Below are 22,542 nucleotides of genomic sequence, written 5' to 3'. Positions count from 1 at the left end.
AAGATTCACCGTCATGGACTATTCCGAGTAGTCCTTAGCGAATCGCTGGACAGATCTCGGCATTCTGCCGGACTGCATCGAAGCAAGAACGACGCGTCCGTCAACGGTTGCGGAAGACTTTCTTTCGTCGAAACCGAGGTTGGCTAGCTCCACCGTCGGGGACTACGCCGATTAGCACCGAACACGATGAACCACCAGTATAGGGTCGTCGGGGACAGGACAGGCAAATGTCGGACTTCTTGGTAAAGGTTAGAGGAGTAGGGTGCACAGTTATCTTTTCTGTTCGAAGGCCCTCACTCTGGCACACGATGGACGAAATCAGTAGTATGGTCTAACTAACTGAACGTATGCTGGGTTGGAGTAAAAGCTTCACAACCAAGTAAAAACAACACAGACATTTGCCGTACTTGACGAACTGAATCGAATGATATATGACTCACCGAGCCTCGCTTAAAAGGTAGATTTTCAGAGCAATTGCTATACCTTTCTATTGAGAAAGGCAAAAAGATTAGCTGTTTAGAACCATCTGATGAATCGCCTTCCAGAGTCGTGTGTCGACCTCTTCCAACAAATAAACTAGACGATTCGTTTGTTTTCCAGATAAGATAACAGTTGTAGTGTAGTGAGATTCTTTCGACTTCAAACTATTCAGTGTGTTACGGGATTCTGTAAGATTAAGCAATGGAATCGAAAGTGTTTGAATACATTGACATAACTGATCCAATTCATCTAGCAACTAACACTGAAAGAGCGGAAGAAGACTATATTTTGGTAAAAGCCAAATCATGTGAAAAAGTTCCAATTAAAAACTGGGATCCACCTGCCTATTGCTACACGAGAAGGTAAAGAGTGTGACACCAATTTTAGAATTGTAAATTTAAACTTAAAATTTTAGATTCCAGAATTATGAAAAGGAGCTGTTCAATTTTGAAGTTAAGAAGGATGATGTTTGGGTGTCTTCATTTCCAAAAAGTGGAACTACATGGTGCCAGGAGATGGTGTGGCTCATTTGTCATGGTCTAGATTTCTCTGCAGCCAAATCAGAGCCACTCTCAACCCGTTTTCCATTTCTAGAGTAATTAAACTATTATAATATGTGTCGTACTGTTCAATATTTCTTTTTGTTTCAGAGTAAGCCTAATTCATGATACAAAAGGTGAAATAAATTCATTTGAAAGAGCCCGTGATATGCCATCGCCTCGATTTATAAAAACACACTTAGCGGTATCGATGCTGCCGAAACAGTATTGGGATGTCCTGCCGAAAACAGTCCATATACATCGAAATGTAAAATCTGTGGCTCTTTCTTATTTTCATCATTCAAAAAGAATTTTCTATCGAGGTACTAAAGAGGAGTTTATCAGATCGTTCATGAAAGATCTGCAATTTTATTCACCTATACATGCACACGTTATAGGTTATCATTCGTTGAAAAATTGTAGAAATATATTGTTTCTGAAATACGAAGACATGAAATCAAATCTCAGAGGTTGTGTGGAAACCGTCTGTCGTTTCTTCGATCGTTCGTATAGCGACGAAGAATTGGATCTCTTATGTCAACATCTTTCTTTCGATTCAATGAAACAAAACTTGGCATGTAATTATGAAGATAAAAACAATGATGCTTGGGAAAGCAAGAGCCGCGACGAAAGGTTTATTCGCAGGGGAGAAATTGATAGCTGGAAGGATGAATTATCGTTGGAGATTGTGGAAGAACTAAATCAGTGGACCAATGATACAGTAAAAAATTTAGATCAGATGCATTTATTCCTATAGTTGAAAAGCTTTTCACATTTTTCGTATTGATTTTATTTTTAATCCTTAATACAATTTAATGATACAACATTAAAGTAACTTAAATACTTGGGGTAAAGCGAATAATGTTTCAAATAAAGAAATGCCTTAAACTTGGTTGGTTGTTTAGTAGAATCTATAGTTAATATAAAAAAAAACAAACGAAAATTCAACAACAAAGAGCGGCGATTACTCTTCAGTCAAAGCAACTAATACTAAATAAGTGACGTATAATTATTGTGGTAAGTTATTTTTATTGCACATATATTAGAAAAGGAAGTTATGCGACTAGCTATAAGTATGTAGGCTTCTTATATTGGCGGAGGGCCATTGGGGTAACGGAGCATTGGCTCAAGGCTTCTTGCGAAATTGTTCGTCAAAGAGCATGAATAGTCTTCACCGTGGGGCATGAGCGTGACAACGCCCAATACCAGTAACAGCATGGCCTGAATAGGTAACGATGCACGTAGAACACGACCCAAAAAACGATAGCTTCTTGTCAATATAGTGGTATTGATGTGTCCCTCGTCTTCCTCGTCCTGAGTGCTGTGATAGATAGAATTGAATCAAAAGGTTAATCAATATGAATACACCCAGTGCCTGAATATTCGCACAGATTGAGGCCCAATTGAAAAAACTAGCAATTTCTGGTAATTTGTAAACTATGACTTTTTGTATGTGTCAAATACGACGTGATTCAAATTAAAAATTAGAGCTGCTTCACCAGGTTTTACAATTGGCTCTTAGAACAGACACTACATGGAAAAAATATAGTGCGCAAGTCTAAATCACTTATTCATAGTTAAATATAATATCTAGATAATTACTTTGCATTTAATTCGTGTGCTGCTAAGTATGTGAGCGATCCGCTACGGCCTTGAATCTACGTGAAAATATAAGAAAATAAAGAAACAAATATTAGAAAATATTATTGAACATATCTTAAACAACACAATTGAACACATAAATTGACTTTAAATCGAGAAGTGTATATTCTACGTACTGTTTGGTACTATTTTTATATTGTAGAAGCATATGTGCACAGTCAAGATGTGTGATACTTTTAGAATTATCAGTGTTACGTACCTCTTGTCGACTATCTATCGTTGATACACTGTGTGAATCTGTGGTCGGGTCATATCCAAGAGCTGCTCCAATTTTGATTGTGTACATTTCCACTAACCGCCGGATCGAATGGAACCTTAGTCTTAAATCAGTCAATCTGTAAAAGGTTTATCGATAAGTGTTATAACTTAACTGCATGTTGTATTACATACTTTGCGTAAATTTCTTCAAACTTTTGTGATTTGCTCACGTCTACGTATTTGGTTAGCTGTGATGTTGTTTCTTGCAGGCTAACAACTCGAGGTTCACAACGTATCAAATCACTTCTTAGTTCCCTGAACATTTTGTATTTTCTCTCAATGTGTTTTGTATCCGATGTCAAATCTATCGGTTCTGAGCTTTTGATTTTATTTTCTGTTTGCTCTAACCAACCGCAAAGCTCCGTGATCGTTCGGTGGAATTCTCGATTTTCCATGAGTGAACGGTGAAGCTGAGATTGCCAATGAGATGCCTGACTGCATACCCGCTCCCATCGTTGGTTATCCTTCTGAAGTCGTTCTCTCAATTTTAACGCCTTTTCTGTATCTAGTGTGTGAGTTGCTAAATGCTCTCCGACGATGTTAAGCGATTTTATAATACTCTTGTGACTGTCTAGATCCAACAAAAGCTCCCGGTGATCCTGAATCATGTCCTCAAGTGTGTCTATGTCAGCTGGTGGATTTGCATGTTGAGTTTTCTGAGTTGCCTCTGCCATCAACAACCATTGTTCCAAACGCCATAGGTCATTATCAATTTGCTGCCAGTTCCGGTTGGTACACAATGGGCAAGTCAGATAGTCGTCGTTGCTGAAATTGTGAACAGTAAAAAAGTCACCTTATTGTAATGCATTGAGAATCTGAAAGATGATTTTAATAATTTCTAAAATACTAAAATAGAACACTTACTGTAGGCATATGAAATTGTAAGCGATAGGAAAAGACCTATATTAAAGAAAATGAAAGGCAGTTCGATAAAGCATTAGAATTAGTTGCATAAGTACGATGAGGTATGTGTAAAATAAATTGTTTATCAACTTGTGTAAGGACGATGTTTTAGCACATGATATGTCAATGAAGAACAGCAATCTACAAAACAGAGTACATAACCTAATTGGTTAGAATTAAACCTGTACAATAAATTCTTATATACATTAATGTGCTGGGTATTTGTCAGATTTGATTTTATCAGGCCTCAATTAAGACTATCACTCATTTAATTAATAATTTGTGTGATAGTTCGGTTAATTGATGACTTTGAAATATTGAATCCATCTCTGTATAAAAACAATAAATAATAACTGACTTTTCGAAAAGAGAGGCAGAAAAACTGCTTCAATATGGTAACCATAAGAAGTCATTGAACAATATATTTGCGCTAATGTAGCATAAAAACCTCATTTTAGAATTTACAATGCAATCAAGTTCTATAGGCAGCAAACGCAGCGCACTTGCCGTGAAGGACGATGCAAGATACCTATGTTCGAGACCAACTAAATGTAATTGTCGTACAACAGTACAGTCGTGATTCGCTGGTTGGGTCACACGAACTTTATTCGCTAGTTGGACCGATAGACAAACGTCAAAAATTCTCCAAAGGCGACGTTAGTAGTGTACCTGCATCTGTTCACATCTCTAATTATTGTCAATTTGATTGTCAAAGTGAATTTGACGTGAGATTTTGACACTCAGCGAATCCTGAAATCTGTGTCTGGGGGAAGATTTTGACACTTTGTTAACGACGACAAATCGTCACTAGTGATTCAAATAATTATTGTTCTTATCTTATCATAGATTACAGCATGTAATAGGTTTGTACCAATACACGGAAGTTGCTCCAGAGCAAAAATGCTTCTTTCTTTTTACCCTGGTTTGCTACCAGAGGAATAAAATAAATAAAGAAGAGAATACTGGAGCGATTTTCTGCCTGTTTGCTTCGGTATGCTTCCAGTTTCTCCTGGTATTGGAACAAACCTAATGTAACAACTTGGTCATGCGACACCTATGATTCAGTTCATGAACTGCCAAAGTTATTCAGTTTGCTTTCATCACTCGCATAAGTGAGTTGTAGCTTCCAACAAAAACTTAATTTTATTCACGGCAAACCCTTTTCCACTGCCAAACTATGAATGAATCAATGAATTATTTGTTATTCGGAAGATACAACCATTTAAACTTATTTGGCTTGTAGGGTAATGCTGGGAAAAGTGCTCAATGTTTCTTAACATTAGAACTGTCGTTTTGTGAATATGGTTACGAGGGCGTAATCGTTTTAGGTCACGGTGTACTTCCAGAAGTAGGCCACTAGACGTGTTTCATTCTAATTTCTGCTAGAAAGTGTAAAACCAGTGCACTCCTTTGTCTTGGTGTTTTTCGATAGAAAACGACATGAATATGTTACACTGACACTTCTGCTCGAAAGTGCAAACCAGTGCATTTCACTACATGGTGCGTACACAGATAAAGTTATCTAAGCATCGTTAGCATATTTTTCTATCTGCCTCTCGTTTCTTCTGCTGTAACTTTTGTTGTGTTAGGTTATTATTTATTGTGGCTTTAACCTTGCTGTAAATTTTATGCATAGGAGATATTTGGTCTGTCCGCTCATTGAATGCTTTCTAGAAGTATATGCTAGAAGATGCACGAAGCCACAGCAGAATATATCTCGACAAACATATGATTAGGACTCAAAGGCCAACTGTCAAAATTCACTTTGGGAGGAAATTTCAATCTACAAAAGAGAGTTTCTACAAAAGCTAGCAAAAACCTTGGTCTTTCGAAACATATTGATAAATGTTCAAAAAAAATTATAGTTTTGCAGTAATAATCGAAAGAGAAAGCGAAAAAAGAGGGCTCTTTGCAGATTGGACCTAAGGGACCATTCATAAATTACGTAACGCAAAAATTGCCCAAAATTGACTCCCCCCTCCCCCCATGTAACAAATTGTCACAAATTTCTTTATCCCCCCCCCCCCTATTACGTAACGAATTCTTCGAAAAAAAAAATTTCCTGGGGAAAACATGTTACGTAACGATCTAGCTTACTCCCCCTCCCCCCTATGTCACAATATGTAACAACTTGTCGAACCCCCTCCCCCCCCCCCTAAAAGCGTTACGTAATTTATGAATGGTCCCTAATAAAAAAGTCTTCATATGCATATCATTTGTTTCTCAGTGTAGTAAATTTCGGTTCCCCTTTACTTTCATCGATTTTTTGATCCATTTAAATATTTCATTCGCCCTCACCTTCTTAATGCAACGTATTGATATTGCACGTGTTATACCTACTTTACCGACGATTCAAAGTGACGTCGAAAATTTGGACTTCAAATGTCAATCCAGTCCTAGCCGCGAATTAAACTCGAACGGGAAAATAATTTAAATTTGTGCTATAGTTTTTGACATGAATAACTTTTGAATAATTTTGTTTCCTTAAAGTTGTGAATCAACTCAACAATCGTGTGACTTCCCGTGTGCCGTACGTATTCGTAAATTTATATACTTCATTGTAAAATGCATTTCTACGATTTTTGGATCACTGATAATACTCGCAGCTGTTCTAGTGTTTAGCAAGTCAGTTGCACCTGAGATCCAAATTGTTACATGTTAGGAATGAAGTCTCTTACAGGAAAGGGTACTCCGTACAGTTCTTGCGTCCGTTTTAGGATGAAACAACATTTACCGGAAAACATTGACAATAGCTTCCGATGCAATTTGCTATCAAGTCCCGCAAATATGAAAAAGAAAAACAATCGCTTGTTTTTTCCAGTAATAACCGAATAATTATTATTCACAATTCCAACAAAGGATCGTCATTCTTCGATTTACTCATAGGTTCATTACTGGATGTAGCTATTGCTGGTTTATCATGATCATATCAAGCTATAGAGCGATTGAACGTCCATTTTCTCAACATTTATGTTATTACTAAATGTAACCAATACCACATATTTTCTAGTAAGATATCTAGATTGACTCTCGGCTATGGGCTTCGACATTTTTGTTGATAGTCGCTCAGTTTCTCCCATGTATGCTACGAAAGCTTCTTTGGGTGTTGCCTCCTGTTTCTAATTTTCAGCAGCTGCAATTTTTTTAACATAAAATTGATATCACTTAACAGGATGTTTTTTGTTAATACTTCTGCGTGTTAGATAAACTCGCACCGACATACCCTTTTGATAGCCACTAAACCTGAAGGCCATTTGTTAATTGGTATCCTATAACTTCTGCACTCAAATCTAGTGTTCCTACTTTCAAGTAGTTCGTCACTGTATACGCTTCCTGTATCGATCAGTGCAGATAGTATCTGATTCTCTCTTCTGTTCCCTGAATCGACTAGAGCTAAACAGAGTTTCTTCTAATCCTATTCAACCCTCCCGGTTGTTTCTAACCTGTTGAAGTCTATATTAACATTCTGATACAGTAATCTACTGTAGTTGTATTGCATCAGAAACTCGACCAGTCTTCCTCATCTCTCTCTCGGTATACGATGTTCTATGGTTCCATTGCTGGGTTGCATATTCTGCATTATTCGCAGCATCATACTTTCCATTCGAGTTTTAGTGACTGTTGGAGTCTCCGGGCAATCCGGTTGCTGACTTTGCGGTATCGCTACCCTCGAAAAATTTCTTTATAGTCAACTGAAAGCAATTGCTGTTGTTCATTGGATGCTGTTGGACGCGGAAGCTTGGAATGTTGTTAGGTTTTGAGCAATTTCCGACAATCTTGAAACGATTGACGGCGTAGGGAATTCTAGTGCTGGGTCACTACTTACATTTTGTACTATATTATTACAATCAATTGAACTTAAAGAGTTATCACTTGAGAATTTTATGGCTATTCAACAATTCGTTTTCGACTTCATCCGGAAGCAGAAACGTTTGATTGGAAGCAAACGCCATATTTATTGATTTATTGATAATTTAAATAAGCAAAATCGAATAAAAAATCTCATTCAAATTCAACTTTAAAAAATTGTCCACTGTTAAAATGGCAATATTTTGCATATATGAAAATAACAAATGACAAAACTAAACCTATTTTTCCCTTTTAGGTATTACCGGCTGACAAAATAAATTCGAGCTTCTATCAAAATATCCCAAAACCGTAAGTACTATTGATAATAACTGATCTTAAACCGGTTTTCCTAGAATAGTTAAAATTATTTCAATTTAGTCGAAAAGCCCTTATATGGGCCCTGATCTGCAGTTGGGTGCCAAATGTAACGAGTTGGGTCTCTACTAATTTCCTCATGCGCCAAGCAGGCACAACAAATCACACTTACTTGCAAACTAGCAAGTACCGCATTTGCCCGACGAGACTCATCAGGGCGAGTTTTTAAAACAATCGCGATTTTTTACCAATCTTCACGACATGCTAGTTTATTCCAAACAAAGTCGAATAGGTGCTCAAACGGTAAATTTCTTAGTTGCTCTTCTGTACCGACAAAATTATGCATCAAGCGCTCGAGGTTTTTCCATCCCACTGAGACGTCCAAAAATTGTTTCAAAATCGTTCAACACGGGTCCATCGATGGACGTTCGTTGAACGGTTATTTGGGCGTTGTCCAAATTGGTCCCACGAACGTCCTTCATTGGACGATTTTGAAACCAACCGTTCTTAGAGAGATGTTCTGCATCTCCCGTTTTTCATGTAAGGTAAAATGACTAATTCTAGCCCACAGATCTAATATCCACCAATGCACTAATGTGTAACACTGTAATTACTGTGCTGGCCTTAGTGTTGTTGAAGCGAGTTGATCGTGGCAAGTTTTTCAACGGCGGCCGAGCCCTTGGTCTAGGCGGGCGGCATTGTGAAAATTTCGATGGTAATTGCTCTGCAACTTATATTTAGAGAACTTTGTCGTGCGTTATCACGGAATCGATGCTAAAGGCCAGTAGGAATGATGTCCAACAGTTGACAACGGGCGATCATTCCCAGAAGGGGTGTATCCGTTTCGAAGGTCTACAGATGCGATTGAAGAACACGCCCTGACAACGAGCTAGGCTACAAGCCGCAAAGCATCCGAACAATGAAATATTTCGTGCAGAAGCTACTTGAGAAATATTTCATTGCATCGCTGTTTCAATTTTCGTTTTCTCATTAAATATTTTTCGAAAGTTAAAATATTTTATAAAATACTCTGTGTTTGTTGTTATCGCTGTTTTAAAGCTATTTGAAAATTGTAGCCTGTGCACTGCACAGGTTGAGCAGATGGATGAGGGAAACCACCACACATGAATAACAAGCCCAATTATTTGCTTCAAAGGACGATAAAGGTTTCTCGAACATGTTACATACCTTAGTTCTTCCATTTTTTCCTGCTTTTCGCGCCACTCCGATTGATATTGTGCATATCTATCGCATTCTACTCGAACGAGATCACTCGAGGCCTCGTCGTTGCTGCTTTGACACTCGGACATGATCATTGCGTTAAGATGTTTTATTAGTTCGATTGATGATTCACATGCTGCTGATGCTTTTGACACTTTTTGAGTTGATGTTATGAAATTATCCTCGTTCACTTCGGCGACTGATTGATTGAACGAATCAAGATGAGCTCTTGCTTCGCTCAGAGCAGTTTCCAGTTGATATTGATAAGCTTCTTTAGCAGTAATAGTTCTGCATTGAATTGATAATGTTGGGAGCGTATTCACCTGCACCGCGGAGTCCTTCTCTTGTGGAACACTTTCTATCGTTTGGATTTGCTCACTCTTCTGTATATCGGATTTTTCGCTTGTTTTAGCCAAAATTGTATCTAGGTTTTGTTTGATATGATTGGCTAGCTGATGATATTCTTGAATTTTTTGTTGTACTTCATTTTCCAACACAGTATTAGGCGGAAGAAGCTCTATTAGAGAACTTCCCAATCCATCTTGTTTATCAAACAAATTGATAACAAACCGCAATTCATTGTGTAAATCACGAAGTCGCTTCAATTTTGTTTCCGGTGTGTCTACAGTAGATCCTGATAAATGTTGAATGTTGGTAACCTGAACATCAATTTGTGTTAAAGCCATTATAATGTTCTCATATTCCCTGATAAACATTGTATATATGCTATACACGTCATCCAATTTACTCATTATTCTATTTGATCTCCAGAAAAATGACTCCCAAACCGTGAGCATTTGTCTAGCCTCATTGGTAAGGTTTTTCATGCTAGCACGCTCTGAGCATTCATGTTTGTTCAGTGATATGAGCAATCTTTTCAAAATATGCAGGATCGGTTCCTGTGTCTTCATATCAGTTACTTTTATGGCAAGTTTTCGGCGCGTTTCGTAAAGACTTTGCTCATCAATATTTTCCGATTGCGCTTCCAGCTCGGTCAAGTATTCGTCATTGGTCTCTGTCCAGTTATGATGAGAATCTACTATTTTTTGAATTTCGAGTAACATATTCCAAATTGACAATATGTCCTGTTTTCTTTTACTGGACACTAGGCAGATATTTTTCCACCTTAGCTCCAAACTATTGATATCGTGATGTATATGTCTTCGATCAATATGGACGTTCCACGATTCAACGTCAGTGAATAACATTTCACACAGGTTGAGGACTTCTCCCACGTGACCGCTATTACTCTCAATCGATCGTTGTAAGCTGTCATAATCATCCAACAGTGCATCCAAATGGATTTTTTCGGTGCCTTCGAACAAAAATGGTTTTTTTAATTTCTGTTCAACCGATGTCATCCAGGTTTTGATTTCATCTATTCTTTGTTGCAACGACATGGTTGTAACGTTTACCTCATTAATTTTTTGTGTTCGATTTTGACAACGCCTTACTAGAGCATTCCAAACATTATTTAAATGATCCAGCTTAAATACAATTTCAGATAGCTCTTCGCCTTCTTGCAGATTGTCGGTTAGATCTTTTCCAATAACGTTGAGCCAATCCACCTCACATTCTTTCAAAGTAAGTTCTTGTAGCAACATTTCCTCTACTGATTCAATGAATGCAGCATCACCTTCGCAGATTTCGTATTTGTTGGTATCGTTCATTCGCTTTTTAAACTCAGTCATCCATTCGATTGTCACGTTATACTGGTTTGCAAAAATTTTCTGATTTTGCAACCTTTCTTGCATCTGTTTCAATGATGCCGATATTGAATGATCCACTTTTTCGAAAAGCTGCCAAAGAACCCAAACACGTTTGTGAACAAGCTTAGCGTCAAATATGCTAATACAAGGTTTCAGTTCGTTTTTCGCAATATTTACGTCCAATAGCTCATTTTTTATACTTGTCAGACGTAACTGTTCATTTTTCAAGGTATTCAAATGATGTTGTGAAGTTCCGATACTTTCAGTTCTGAACGCATCTAGACTTTCGCTAAGGTCATTTAAGCTCTGTTGAATTTGATTGCAATGCGAATCAAAGCGGTCGTATAATCCTGCGACACCGTCGAGGAATTTGTACCACGTGTCTACGTTCTCCTTAAGTTTCATAATCTGATGCGCATGTTTTCCATGTTCGTTTTTCAAATTAATGATTGATTGTTCATCGTTCGTGAACAGTATTATAACTCCCATTTCTTGGTACATGTTGCTTAGATAACTTTCTAGTAGCGGGAATCGACTCAAAAGCTTGTTGACTTTTACTATCAACTGTGGAAGTTCTTTTATGTTGATATATTCCAACTGTAGAGTGTATTTTTCCCTTTCTATTTCATTGATAGATTCCTTTAAAGTTGATTTGAGATTTTTGTAGTTTGCCCAGTGCATTAGTCTATTATCTACTTCAACTAGTTTTTCATCGATAGCATCGATATATACATTGTGTCGTGTACCTAAGGCGTGCAAAGTGTCTGCAAACTTGATATCTATCTTCGATTTGCTTATGAAAGTTGTTCGCAAATGTCTCAATAAATATCCTATCAGGGAACACTGATCGCGGAATTGTTGTAGCTTCGTGTGAAGACTTGGAATGTCTTGTTCAAGGAATGTCTGAACATAACTCATATAATCTTGCCAGAACTGCAATATCTTCTCATCGTCCCCTTCAAGTATTAGTAGTTGTAGCCTGTCTTGGTACTGTTGGAATGTGTCTTGTAGAAGAGATTGTGACAATGTGTGTAAATTCTTGAAACTATCACTCAAATCGTTTTGGTTTTCATGAGTTTGCTTTTCATTTGCAATATCCTTCAAACGCGTTCCGGTGGAACTCAAGTTCATCATATATGCTCTAAGGCTTATGATTTGTTCCTTCAAGTTTGAATCTATTTTTGGAAGTTGCATATCCTAAAACGAAATGATTAATCAATAAGTAATATGATTTAGAGCATTTTTGTTTTATTTTATTACCTGCTGCAGATGATCAATTAGTTTGTGCGCATCAGTAAGTAGTACGCGATTTTCTTCCATTCGAGAATTGTTTTTATCAACAATATTCTTCTGATCAGAAAGATTATCTGCAATGTTCTCCAACTTTTTATGAAATTCTTCGATTTCAGCCAACAGTGAATTTCCTATGTTGAAACCGACTTGGGCATTTATGTTGTTTATCAAATGCCTCAGTTTTTCCAAATCATTCTGTTTATCTTTAATTGACGTCTGATAAATTTCCAGCTGAGGCAAATTATTGATGTGTTTCAAAGAATCAAAATCAGTAAATTCTTCATTGACCCAATTTTTCACGGTTTCCGAAACGTCGTGATATTGTTGCCATAATTTTACAGCATTTTCGTATCGTTGACATAAATCTCTCAAACTTTCTCGCGTGTTTTCCCAGACTATGGTAATTTTTTGAACTGTTTCCTGTATTTCTAGTGACACATTTGTTTGAGTAGATTCGATCAAAGGATTCGCTATTGACTGTAGATCTTCTATTGCGTTTTTCTTACTTTCAATTTCGCTTAAAAGAGCCTGAAAAATAAAAAGGGAGAAAATTATATATTAAACCTTCAACTTGTTTTTTTCTATTTTAACGTACGTCTAGTCGTTCAGTGGCTTTCAACAGACGGTTATAATCTGCACTTTCTTGCACCTTCAGTAATTCCATCATAAACTCCGTTTCGTGTACGTGATCCTGGATCATTTCTAGTTGACGGTAGAACTTGTTCCATAATGTCAATCTGTTCTGCAACTGGGAAATGTAGTTTTGACATTTCTGTTCCAGATCGTCGTGAATGTTCTGGAGTACAGATAAGTCTCGTTCAGTTTGTACGGGTGATACTGACACTTTCAAATTCATTGGCAATGTATGAAGCATTTGTCTGAGCTTCATAATCTCATTCCAAGAGTTACTTAGATTTACTTGACAAGATCTACAATGCTCAAGTGATTTTTCAACATCTTGTCGTTTTCCGTTGATATGCGTGGAGAACTCATCTAAAATGTTGGACATTTCAAGAAAACGTTTCTCCTGTTCTTTGATACCAGTCTCGATGTCTTCTAAATGTTTATAGAATACCTCGGCAGCCTCGTGTTCTTCATTTACTTGTAGCGAAAGATGTCTTGAAGTTTCAAATAGTTCACCTATCTTGTCTATACTACATTCCAGTGTCAGCGCGATTTGTCCTAGTTCGGTGTCGATCAAATGAATACGTGTCCGTAGCATTTGCATTTTTTCGATATATGCATAGATATCGTCCTGATTTTTGAGTACGCCTTTTGTGTTATTAAACACACTCGCAATATCTTGCAGTTCATGTTCTATGAAAGCAATTTTGTCTTTAGGTGGTGTTGCGTCAGTCTTCATTGATTCGAAAATATGTTGTTGTATAATGGAAATGCCACGTGAAACACCCATCCAATCCTCCATTAATTGATCGTTCAGTTGTCGCTGCAATTGTTCATCTCCAATGTGAATGGTGGAAAGTGCATGATCAAACGAATCACACGTGCTCCCGTATACCTTATTGTTCAATACTTCATACTGAGCCTTAATTTCCCAAAACCTTCGCATATCTTCTACGGGAGTATCCATCAGGTTTGCAGGAATGCTTATCTCATTCAGTATCCTCTGACATGAACGAATCCAATCTCCAAGTTTGCCTGCACAGGTATTGTATTGCCGCCAGTGAGTCTTGAATTTGATCAGCATATTGAGGTACAGTGACACTTCTTCTCTCAAGCGTACTATGATCATCAGTGCCTCGTTACTATCTTTGACCAAGATTGGAGCAGTGATTAATTCCTGCATTTTTCTTGCGATTTCGCAGTGTTGCTTCATTTTAATATGATGATGAAGAATATCATGGTTCAATGATTCGTACAATGCAATATACTGTTCGAAATCTTCGGAAGACACATTTTGTAAATCTGGGACCCGTTGCTGTGCTACTTGTAACCATTGACTTTCTTCACGCATATCCTTTTCATATATGGTCCATTTGGATGCCGCTTGTGCCAGTTTAGCCGCCCTATCTACTGCTCGTTCGAGAATGGAACTAGTCTTGCGATAAAGCGTGGAATGCAACTGTGCATGCTTCGTACGTGTGATAGGATCCAAGTTTGACTCTAGTGATTCTAGAATCATTTTACAGTGGTTCAGATTGACGAAAAACTTTCGATATCGCTGCATCTCTTCCTGGAGCTCTTCCAAACTGTTTGTTACAATTTCATTGTCGATAAATTTCTCTGCCGCTGCAGAAATTTCATTGAAATCCAGTAATGTTTGTTCGTACTCTTCAGCCAAACTGTTTAACTGGTGTAGCTTATTTCGTTCTAAAACGATATTATTCTCCAATCTGTGTGATGTTTGCCCAAGACTTTCCAAGTTAGCTAGCATTTGATTATCAACTGGATTTGTATTGCATCTGCGAAATTCGTTAAACACATTATCCAATTTTATTAGGCACTGCTTGTTTTGATTTTCAATATCCTCTAGAGTTATCAATTTTTCCATTATTGAGAGCGTCTCGTTTGGACCAACGTTAATAAGTCGTTCCTCTAACATGTTCAACTCCACTTGGATGGAATAGAACAAATCTAAAAGTCCATTTTGTCGCTGAATATGTTCTTGCCCAGCATCTTCCAGTTCAACAATATTTTGTTGCATATTTTCAATATTTTGCATTGTGTTGGTGAAGCAATCTAATATGTCTGAAGCGTTTTTCATGTCACTGTCGTGGAGATATTGCATTATACGATCCATATATTTAAGTAGGTAATTCAACTTCATGTTATACACTTGGTATAGCTTCATACGATTAGGGTCACATAGATCAACTTGTGTGCTCAAATGATCGTGTATTTCTTCCATTTGTAGATTGATAGCTTCCAGGATCCCAAATAGAACTTTGTGATGTTCACTGTCATTTGAACTGAACTGTAAATTATTCAATGTATCATCAAGTTCTAGAAAATCTTCTGCACAATCTTCTACACTAGTCATGGTAGTTGTTATTTTGGAATACTGTGATGATTCAGTCTTTGGTATTGTATGTTTGTAATGAATAATTTTCGCAGTTTCCCTCCATGGCACTAAATTATTATCAGCAAAACTTTTCTGCGATTTTACAATGGAAAAGTAGTCCGACAAACTAATTGTCCACATTTTATCTTCGGGAATCATATCGTTCATGTTGCAGTAGGAATTATCCTTGTTCGGTGCTTCGATTTCCATCTGAATGCGCAGATCGAGTTCATTGTTGGGGTCAAGGTTGGTTTCCGCTAGTAATGTTTTGGTTGTTGATTTTTCAATGGGTTCAAAGTGAGTACCTGGCAAAACTATTTGCGTGCTTATTTCCACTTCAATGGGCAAAGTTTGTTCTTTCTTGGACTTTCGTTTTCGGCTCTTCTTGACACCATCGCTTGGTTGATCATCAATACTGCTGGCTTGAGTACCGATCGTCGTAGTTTCGCTACCACCACTGCTCTTCACCGGGGTCGTTTGAACCTGATTATCGCTGGTATCCAGTTGCTTGGTTTGGGTGTCTATGCTATGAACTTCTGGTGCAAGGTTCATGACAATTTCATCATTGCTTGTAGCATCTTTTTCTCTGCTGGTTTGGATTTCCACTTCCGCCCGGGTATATGGCGCAGGTGATGTCGTTCCGTCCTTGACATCGCTTTCTGTTCCAATATACGCATCTAGAACTTCCGTTTCAACGGTTTGCATGCCCTCATGGTGTGTTATGATTACATTATCTGACTCCTGGTGAATTTGTGGTTCTCTAAAATCAACTGGGCTTGTTTGAGTGGATTGTCGTTTGGACGAAACATCTTCGCTTATTGCTACATGGACAATGTTGGTAATTATTGGGTCGATTATCTCTTCAACGTTCTCCGCTGTTTGTATTTCTGCTTCCGCCGTACCTCTAACGTCAGTTTGATTCGCTGAGTCAGTACAATCATATTTTACAGTGGGTAAGATGTTTTCTTCTTCCACATCATCAAAAAGCTCAGTTTGGACTTCATGTTCCTTCTGGTCAGCAGGTTTCGAATCCACGGTTTGTGTGTCAATTTCCAACACGTTGACAAATGTTTGGACTTCTTTCGTATCAATTTCTAAACTAGGTAGCATAATAGGAGAAGTTTGATGAGAGGTTTTCACTACATCCGGCTCGGGTGATGTTTGCATAGATTTTTGATCCACATCAATCGAGACTAATAATTTGTCAGACGTTATCTGAGCAATTTCTTGGTCTATGTCATCTTCCAATGCCGCAACATGTACAGGAGTTGTTTGTTGATGTACATCCTCAACATAAATGGTTTCTACTATTTCCATTGGTAAGACTATCTTCTCCTGGATGATAGGCAGTACTTCTTCTGAGTTGAAAACGCTCCGCTGTAATTCTTCATAATCTTTTTCTTCATAATGTATAGGTGCCGATTTTGGTTCTGATTCTTTATCAAATGTTGCAAGACCTTCTCCAAGATCAACGTTTAACTGTTTTGACATTAAATTTTCAATGTCAAGATTTTCTGGTTTATTGGTATCTGGTTTGTGTTTCTTCTTCCTTCGCTTCTTTTTCTTCTGGGAATCATCTATTTCTGGTTCACCTTCTAGGGTAGTTGCTTTGTCAGCCTCATACCCCTGGTCAACATCTATTTCACTTAGTCCCTCTATTTTTTCAACCTGTAGTTGAGTTTCTGTTATCGCTTCGCTTTTTGGAGGTTCGGTTTTTGTATCGTTTGATGCTATTTCTATGAGGCTCACATTAATTTTATTAGCATCGGAAGAATTTATGTTCATGCTAAGTTTCAGCACTCCTTGAGATTCTTTGGAAGATGAAACTTGAACTTCAAGTTTTCGCTCATCTGCAATATTTTCATCCACTGCTTCACTTAGTACTACTAGCTGAGTGCCCTTTTCTAGATCATGTTCTGTAACGGCGCAGCTCACTTCTTCAGTACCAGTAATCTCAATGTTTTCAGTAGGTTTTTCATCTAACTGCACTTCTTGCAACTCTGTTACAGGGAATTGGGTTATCATTTTATCACTTGACGGTTCAACTTCACTTAGTCCTGTCATCTGATAGTCCTTTCCTGAATTTGTTATCGAGTCTGATTCTAGTGTTGGATCATGTTCTGCAACGAAGCAGCTCACTTCTTCAGTACCAGTAATCTCAATGTTCTCACTAGGTTTTTCAGCTAACTGTACCTCTTGCAACTCTGTTACAGGAATTTGGGTTACCATTTCATCACTTGACGGTTCAACTTTTTCTTTCGCAGGCGTGTCACAAACCGATTCGCCAAATATCGTTTCAGTTTTTATTTCTTCACTATCTCCTTCCTCCGTAGTTTTAAATAGCACTTGATTATCACTTGTAGTTATATATTCGGATGTTTCAATGTTTACGGTATCTACCATCAAATCCGCTTCTTCGACATACGACTGAAGTCTCGTTTCTTTTTTATCACTTGGTGTTAACATCGCTAAATCGGTTGGTAGTTTTTCTAACTTAACACTACTTGATCCGATATCTAAATTATAAGGCCAAACGTCATCTGCTTCTGGTAAACCTTCTTGTGTTGTTATTTCGACCACATCGGTAGGCACATATGGTGATTTCTCAGATATCCGTGAAGGTGCGTTTTCGGATGTAACTAATAAGTTGGAAGGTGGCCATATTTCACTCACACTCGTTACAGCCTTGTCAGTACTTTCTGGTTTATAGGAACAATGCGTTTCGGTAAGTTTTTCGCTCGAGTCAGATGTATCTTGCATACTAAATACAGTACTAGTTGGTGATTCAACAACAGAAGCGAGCAAATCTACTTTTAGTGCAACGGATTCTAATACCTGAGATTTTTCTGTTGGTTTTTCCGGGATTTCAGCTAGTTCTACCTCCGATATGGCAACGACCTTTTGCTGAATATCGCCTAAAATTTGCTCAACTACATTTTGAGCATCATTGACATCGCTGGAGACGACTGGTTCGCTATACAGTTCCTCTACCTTGCCTTCAACTTCGACTAAATGCATTTCTGGTCCAACTGAAGTAGTAATGGTAGCTTTCGTCGATTCACAAGAGTCTATCGACTCTACCGGTAAAACTACTTTTTTAAGAATTATTTTCTTTGACCCATCTTTTTCAACGATAATTTCAGTTGTGCTCTCATCTGGCTCCACGAAAGTTGTTTCAAATTCTGAAGGTATGTTTTTCAGAAGCAATTCAGACGACTTAGTACTTTCTCCGGGTATGTGCTGTGTGTATTTTGCTTCAACAATTACATCACTCGCAGATCCTATAAAGGCCGATCCGGATACGTTTGAAATTTGCACCGTTTCTCTGCCATCAGATACAGATTGTATAATAAGAATGTTATCCGTTAGTCGATCACTTTGAGTCTGCGATGATGTATTCTGAAGGCTGGCTGTAGTGGGAGCTGTCCTCATGGCATCCATAGAAGAGGGAGGACTGGTTTGTACTTCATTATCCACTTTTAGATTGTCTGATGGTTCTAAAATGGCTTTTATGCGTTGTATGTTGTCTTCTAATATCAGAGCCTTCTCTCGGATTGTTCTGTTTAAAATTCCTAGATTTTCTCGTAATACGGATGTTTTATCATGTACGTCTGCATATTTTATGTATTCTTCAGTTTTCAAATACATATTGAGGGACTGAATCTCTTTTTCCCGAAGATTTTTGAGCTTTATTTGATTTTGTTCTAGCATTGGTTTTAAGTCATGTTCTGAATACCTTTCGTCTATATCAGAAAGTTGAATAGATTCCGAGGACAACCAGTTTTCGATTTCCTCCAACAGTTGATAATACGAACGCACTTCAGCCTTCCGCTGTTCTCTTATTTTCAATGAATTCTGAAAAAGGAATAAACAAATATCGATGACGCAAATTTTGTTGATAGATCCAAATATCCCACCTGTATTTTTTCCAATCCTTCGTGTGCTCTTTGACGTAGGAAATCAATGCGTTGATCGATTAGTTGTATGGATTCTTTCACCCGGCTGTCTGCATTCTGAGGAAGTGACACCGTGATAGCTTGGTTTTGCTGCTTATAATCAGCCAAGTTTTCAATTAGAATCTGAAATATTGATCATTATGTCGTATAGAGCCATATATCATTAAGCGGAAGAGCAAACCTGTAGTCCTTTAATTAAATCATTAATGTTATCATACGGCAAGTTGTTCATCTTTATTTCAGCGGACAACAGCGATTCCAAAATATTTTCCACGCTATCAGTAAGTGTCTATTCGATTACGGAAACAAAATGTTATTAAATTATCTTTTGTTAAATAGAATTCGGAATAAAACATGCAGTATTTAATGAAAGTGAAAGTATTGCGTATGTATATTCTGTTATGGTAATTTGAATATTCAACACTATTGATTTGGGGAATGACATCACAATTGTACAGTCACTTGCCATATCACTGAACAAAATCTGAGAAATCATTCTTTTCGTTGTATGCTTGTTATGTATTCCTCAATATTTCTTGTTTTATCAAACTTATGATTGATTTTGATATATTTTTTCAACGATTATCGTTTCAATAGCTAAACGATATATCCTATCGAAATCGAATCGAAAGATATATCGAAAAATATTAACAATAATCTAATAATATGGCAAGGCACTGTACACCGATAATGAAGCGAAACAAAATATATTATATGAGAGTATATGCCTGCCACTTGTAAACTATTAATTTGAATTAATAAGTTTAAAAGTGGCAAACATTCATTACACTAATTGTTATATATTTTTAATATGAAAAGCTGAAATCAAAGATGGATTAATAATAATGTTCCAAATATTTAATGCAATAAAAGCTAAATGTACATAGCGGGGTTGATGCTTATCTTTTGGTTTCAAGGTAGTTCAGGTATGAAATCTTCCCAGTACATAGATTCCATAGACTCATTCAGAAATTTGAATTTGATCGAAGTCAACACGTTTAACATTGTACATTCACATTGTTCTTACTTCAATAACTGAATTCAAATGATTGCAACAATTTCAAAATTAAATCCGGGAATATTGGCATAGTAATGCTTTGCGAAGCACTGCTATTAAATCATCCAAAGAAACTGAAAAAAGTGCACATACATAAGTCGGTCGAGTATTTCATAAGAAACAAAAAAAAGCTAATCAATGCCGTCAAAAGTTCGGGACGGATGTAAGATAACACACCTAAATAATCTTCGATTTATAGCAATCCTCTTCAATTTCAAAACGAATTCGTTCAGATGCATATTGAAATGTTCATGCGTTGGAATCTTTTTATTTGTTGGCTTCCGTACATTTATGGTTCTCACTAACTCAAACGCGCTGTTAAGAAGGTGATATGCTTCAGAAGACCTAAAATTGCTGCTTTTCGCGATTATATTTTGCAAGAGTTTCCTCTTGCCACCACCACCGAGCTTTGAATTTTAAGTATGTTTTCATATAAATTTGAAAAACATAAAAAGTTTGAATTTGAAAATATCTCACCTTCGTCAATATGATCGTAGTTGTTTGGCGCTCCTTTGCGTTTGATACTACATTTTCGAAGTATTTCAATTTGATTTCTAAAATTGTTGTGGTATGTTATTATATAATTTATCTAACAATTAAAAGAATTCAAAACTCGAATATTTCTATCTTGTATAGTAGACCTTTCCCTTAGTAATATTCATCGTTAACCAACCAACAATTTATGAAGATGGTAGTTATACAGTCATGGCCTAATGTAAATTTATTGTACCCCTAAAATGCCTAAGTCCCTTCCATAAATATGGCTGAATAGACATAGGCATTTTAGGGGTACGTACAAAAGTGTACTTGTTACACGCAAATGTTTCCGATAATTAAGTATATTCGATAAGAGTTTATGAGTTTATGAGATATTAGTACAGGCAAGAACTGGACCAGAGGAAGAATATTTTTCCTGATTTTTTATAAATTGGCTAAGAAAATAGATTTCTCCCAAAAACATTGCGTGGTATTGATATTATCATTTCACGACGATATGATATAATCGTGTTATGAAATGATCATATTATCGTGTTATCATATTATAATCAATTTTGTTAAGTGTGATATAAACCCAACGTAACTAAACTCAATTTTATCGTGTTCAGTTCTTTTTGAGTTGACTCGTTTTTATGAAACCTAATGTATAAACCGTCATCAGATCCTATACTGGTGATATTTCAAAATCGTAAGAAAATTGTACAAACAGTAACCTAAACTGCTAGTAATTTGACATTGAGTTTTATGAATAAGTTGTTTAAGCTCGGAGTTATAGGGGAAAAATAAGTTGTTTAAGCTCGGAGTCATAGCGAGAACATCATTTTTTGAGTCTTTTTGATGTTTCCAATGGGGAAAACAGATCGAAATGGTGAGTAAAGTGAAAGCACTTATGTGAAAAAATCTCTCCAGAGGCAGAATTCGAACCTGCAACTCTTGGCCCAATTGTACAATCGCACTCTGCCTCTAAAGCGAAATCACACACTAGCGCAGCTGCCACCCAACACATTTTAATCTATTTAATTTCCCCGTTAGATACCAAGGAACGGGTTTTTATTTTCGACTGGTGTTTAATTTTAGCTCATTACCCATCGTACTTCGGTGGGTGACAGACTATAACCTGGACTCATTATCCAGAGCAAAAGGTGTAAATATCTTCGTGCCTATCCCAGGAAGTTAAGACCAAAGGAGTGACAGTAACCTTCTTAGATAAGTCCAACGATTTACCAATCCTCTCTTTATACTGAAACGGTCGGCACGGTTGTCCTAGTACCATCCTTCTCAAAGCTTTAAACTGATCTGGTCGTTGTAATATTTGTGACATATTATAGTACGTTGCAAAGATCACTATTGAAAAGAAAAACACTGAAGAATAACTGCAGGGTTTTCCAGAATGCTTGCCGTTATTGGCTGTGAAAAGGTTAGAATAGAATAGAAATCCCATATCGACTTTTTACGAAAAATTGTGCAAAATTTCAAAACGATTGGTCCAGTAGATTTTCAGTTATGATGTGCACCGCAAAACAAGTTTTCAACAAGGCGCATCCGGAGATTTACTGTCACTCGTTCAATTCTCAGAGCTTTGCAATAAAGTTTTGAGAAAATAATGTTATAGCATTCTTTTTAGGAAATTGAATGAATATACTAGCACTCTCCATAACGCCACAACAAATTTGAAAAAAGTACCATTTTCACCCCTCCACCGTAATGGGATGTTAAAAATAGCAACGTTTGTTGAAGTTTCATTTTGTTAAACTTTTTGAAACAAACCAGTCATGCTTTA

At 37.1% G+C, this 22,542-nt stretch overlaps 3 protein-coding genes across 11 annotated transcripts in view; 2 read left to right on the top strand and 1 right to left on the bottom strand.

Moving 5' to 3' along the window:
- The window catches only part of LOC131686117 (uncharacterized), a 280,208-nt gene that overhangs the window by 149,623 nt on the left and 108,043 nt on the right, over positions 1–22,542 (top strand). For 2 of the 4 annotated variants that reach the window (XM_058970273.1, XM_058970276.1), the window contains exon 7: positions 7,948–8,000. The exons of the other annotated variants lie outside the window; for them this stretch is intronic. The gene's annotated coding sequence lies outside the window, so the exon portion shown is untranslated. The remainder of the gene's footprint in view (positions 1–7,947; positions 8,001–22,542) is intronic. 4 annotated transcript variants of the gene reach the window in all.
- LOC131686122 (luciferin sulfotransferase-like) lies at positions 625–1,911 on the top strand. Its single transcript, XM_058970285.1, has 3 exons — positions 625–842; positions 896–1,075; positions 1,131–1,911. Exons 1-3 carry the CDS (start codon positions 682–684, stop codon positions 1,774–1,776), a joined length of 987 nt encoding a protein of 328 aa, XP_058826268.1. The 5' UTR covers positions 625–681; the 3' UTR covers positions 1,777–1,911.
- LOC131686114 (muscle-specific protein 300 kDa) overlaps positions 1,790–22,542 on the bottom strand; it is a 113,822-nt gene continuing 93,069 nt past the window's right edge. For 3 of the 6 annotated variants that reach the window (XM_058970265.1, XM_058970266.1, XM_058970269.1), the window contains 10 exons: positions 19,389–19,496; positions 19,169–19,330; positions 12,825–19,106; positions 12,197–12,757; positions 9,195–12,133; positions 3,804–3,839; positions 3,072–3,704; positions 2,881–3,016; positions 2,622–2,677; positions 1,790–2,340 (listed from right to left, as the gene is read on the bottom strand). In XM_058970265.1, the coding sequence (XP_058826248.1) occupies positions 2,106–2,340; positions 2,622–2,677; positions 2,881–3,016; positions 3,072–3,704; positions 3,804–3,839; positions 9,195–12,133; positions 12,197–12,757; positions 12,825–19,106; positions 19,169–19,330; positions 19,389–19,496 (11,148 nt within the window). In that variant the 3' untranslated portion in view covers positions 1,790–2,105. Of the gene's footprint in view, positions 2,341–2,621; positions 2,678–2,880; positions 3,017–3,071; positions 3,705–3,803; positions 3,840–9,194; positions 12,134–12,196; positions 12,758–12,824; positions 19,107–19,168; positions 19,331–19,388; positions 19,497–22,542 lie in introns of those variants that run through there. The other 3 variants (XM_058970268.1, XM_058970267.1, XM_058970270.1) reach the window with 3 other exon arrangements.

Source organism: Topomyia yanbarensis, chromosome 2, assembly GCF_030247195.1.
Source record: "Topomyia yanbarensis strain Yona2022 chromosome 2, ASM3024719v1, whole genome shotgun sequence".
NCBI classification, from domain to species: domain Eukaryota; kingdom Metazoa; phylum Arthropoda; class Insecta; order Diptera; family Culicidae; genus Topomyia; species Topomyia yanbarensis.
The sequence above is the reverse complement of the archived record's forward strand: the minus strand, read 5'-3'. Positions and strand labels throughout refer to the sequence as shown.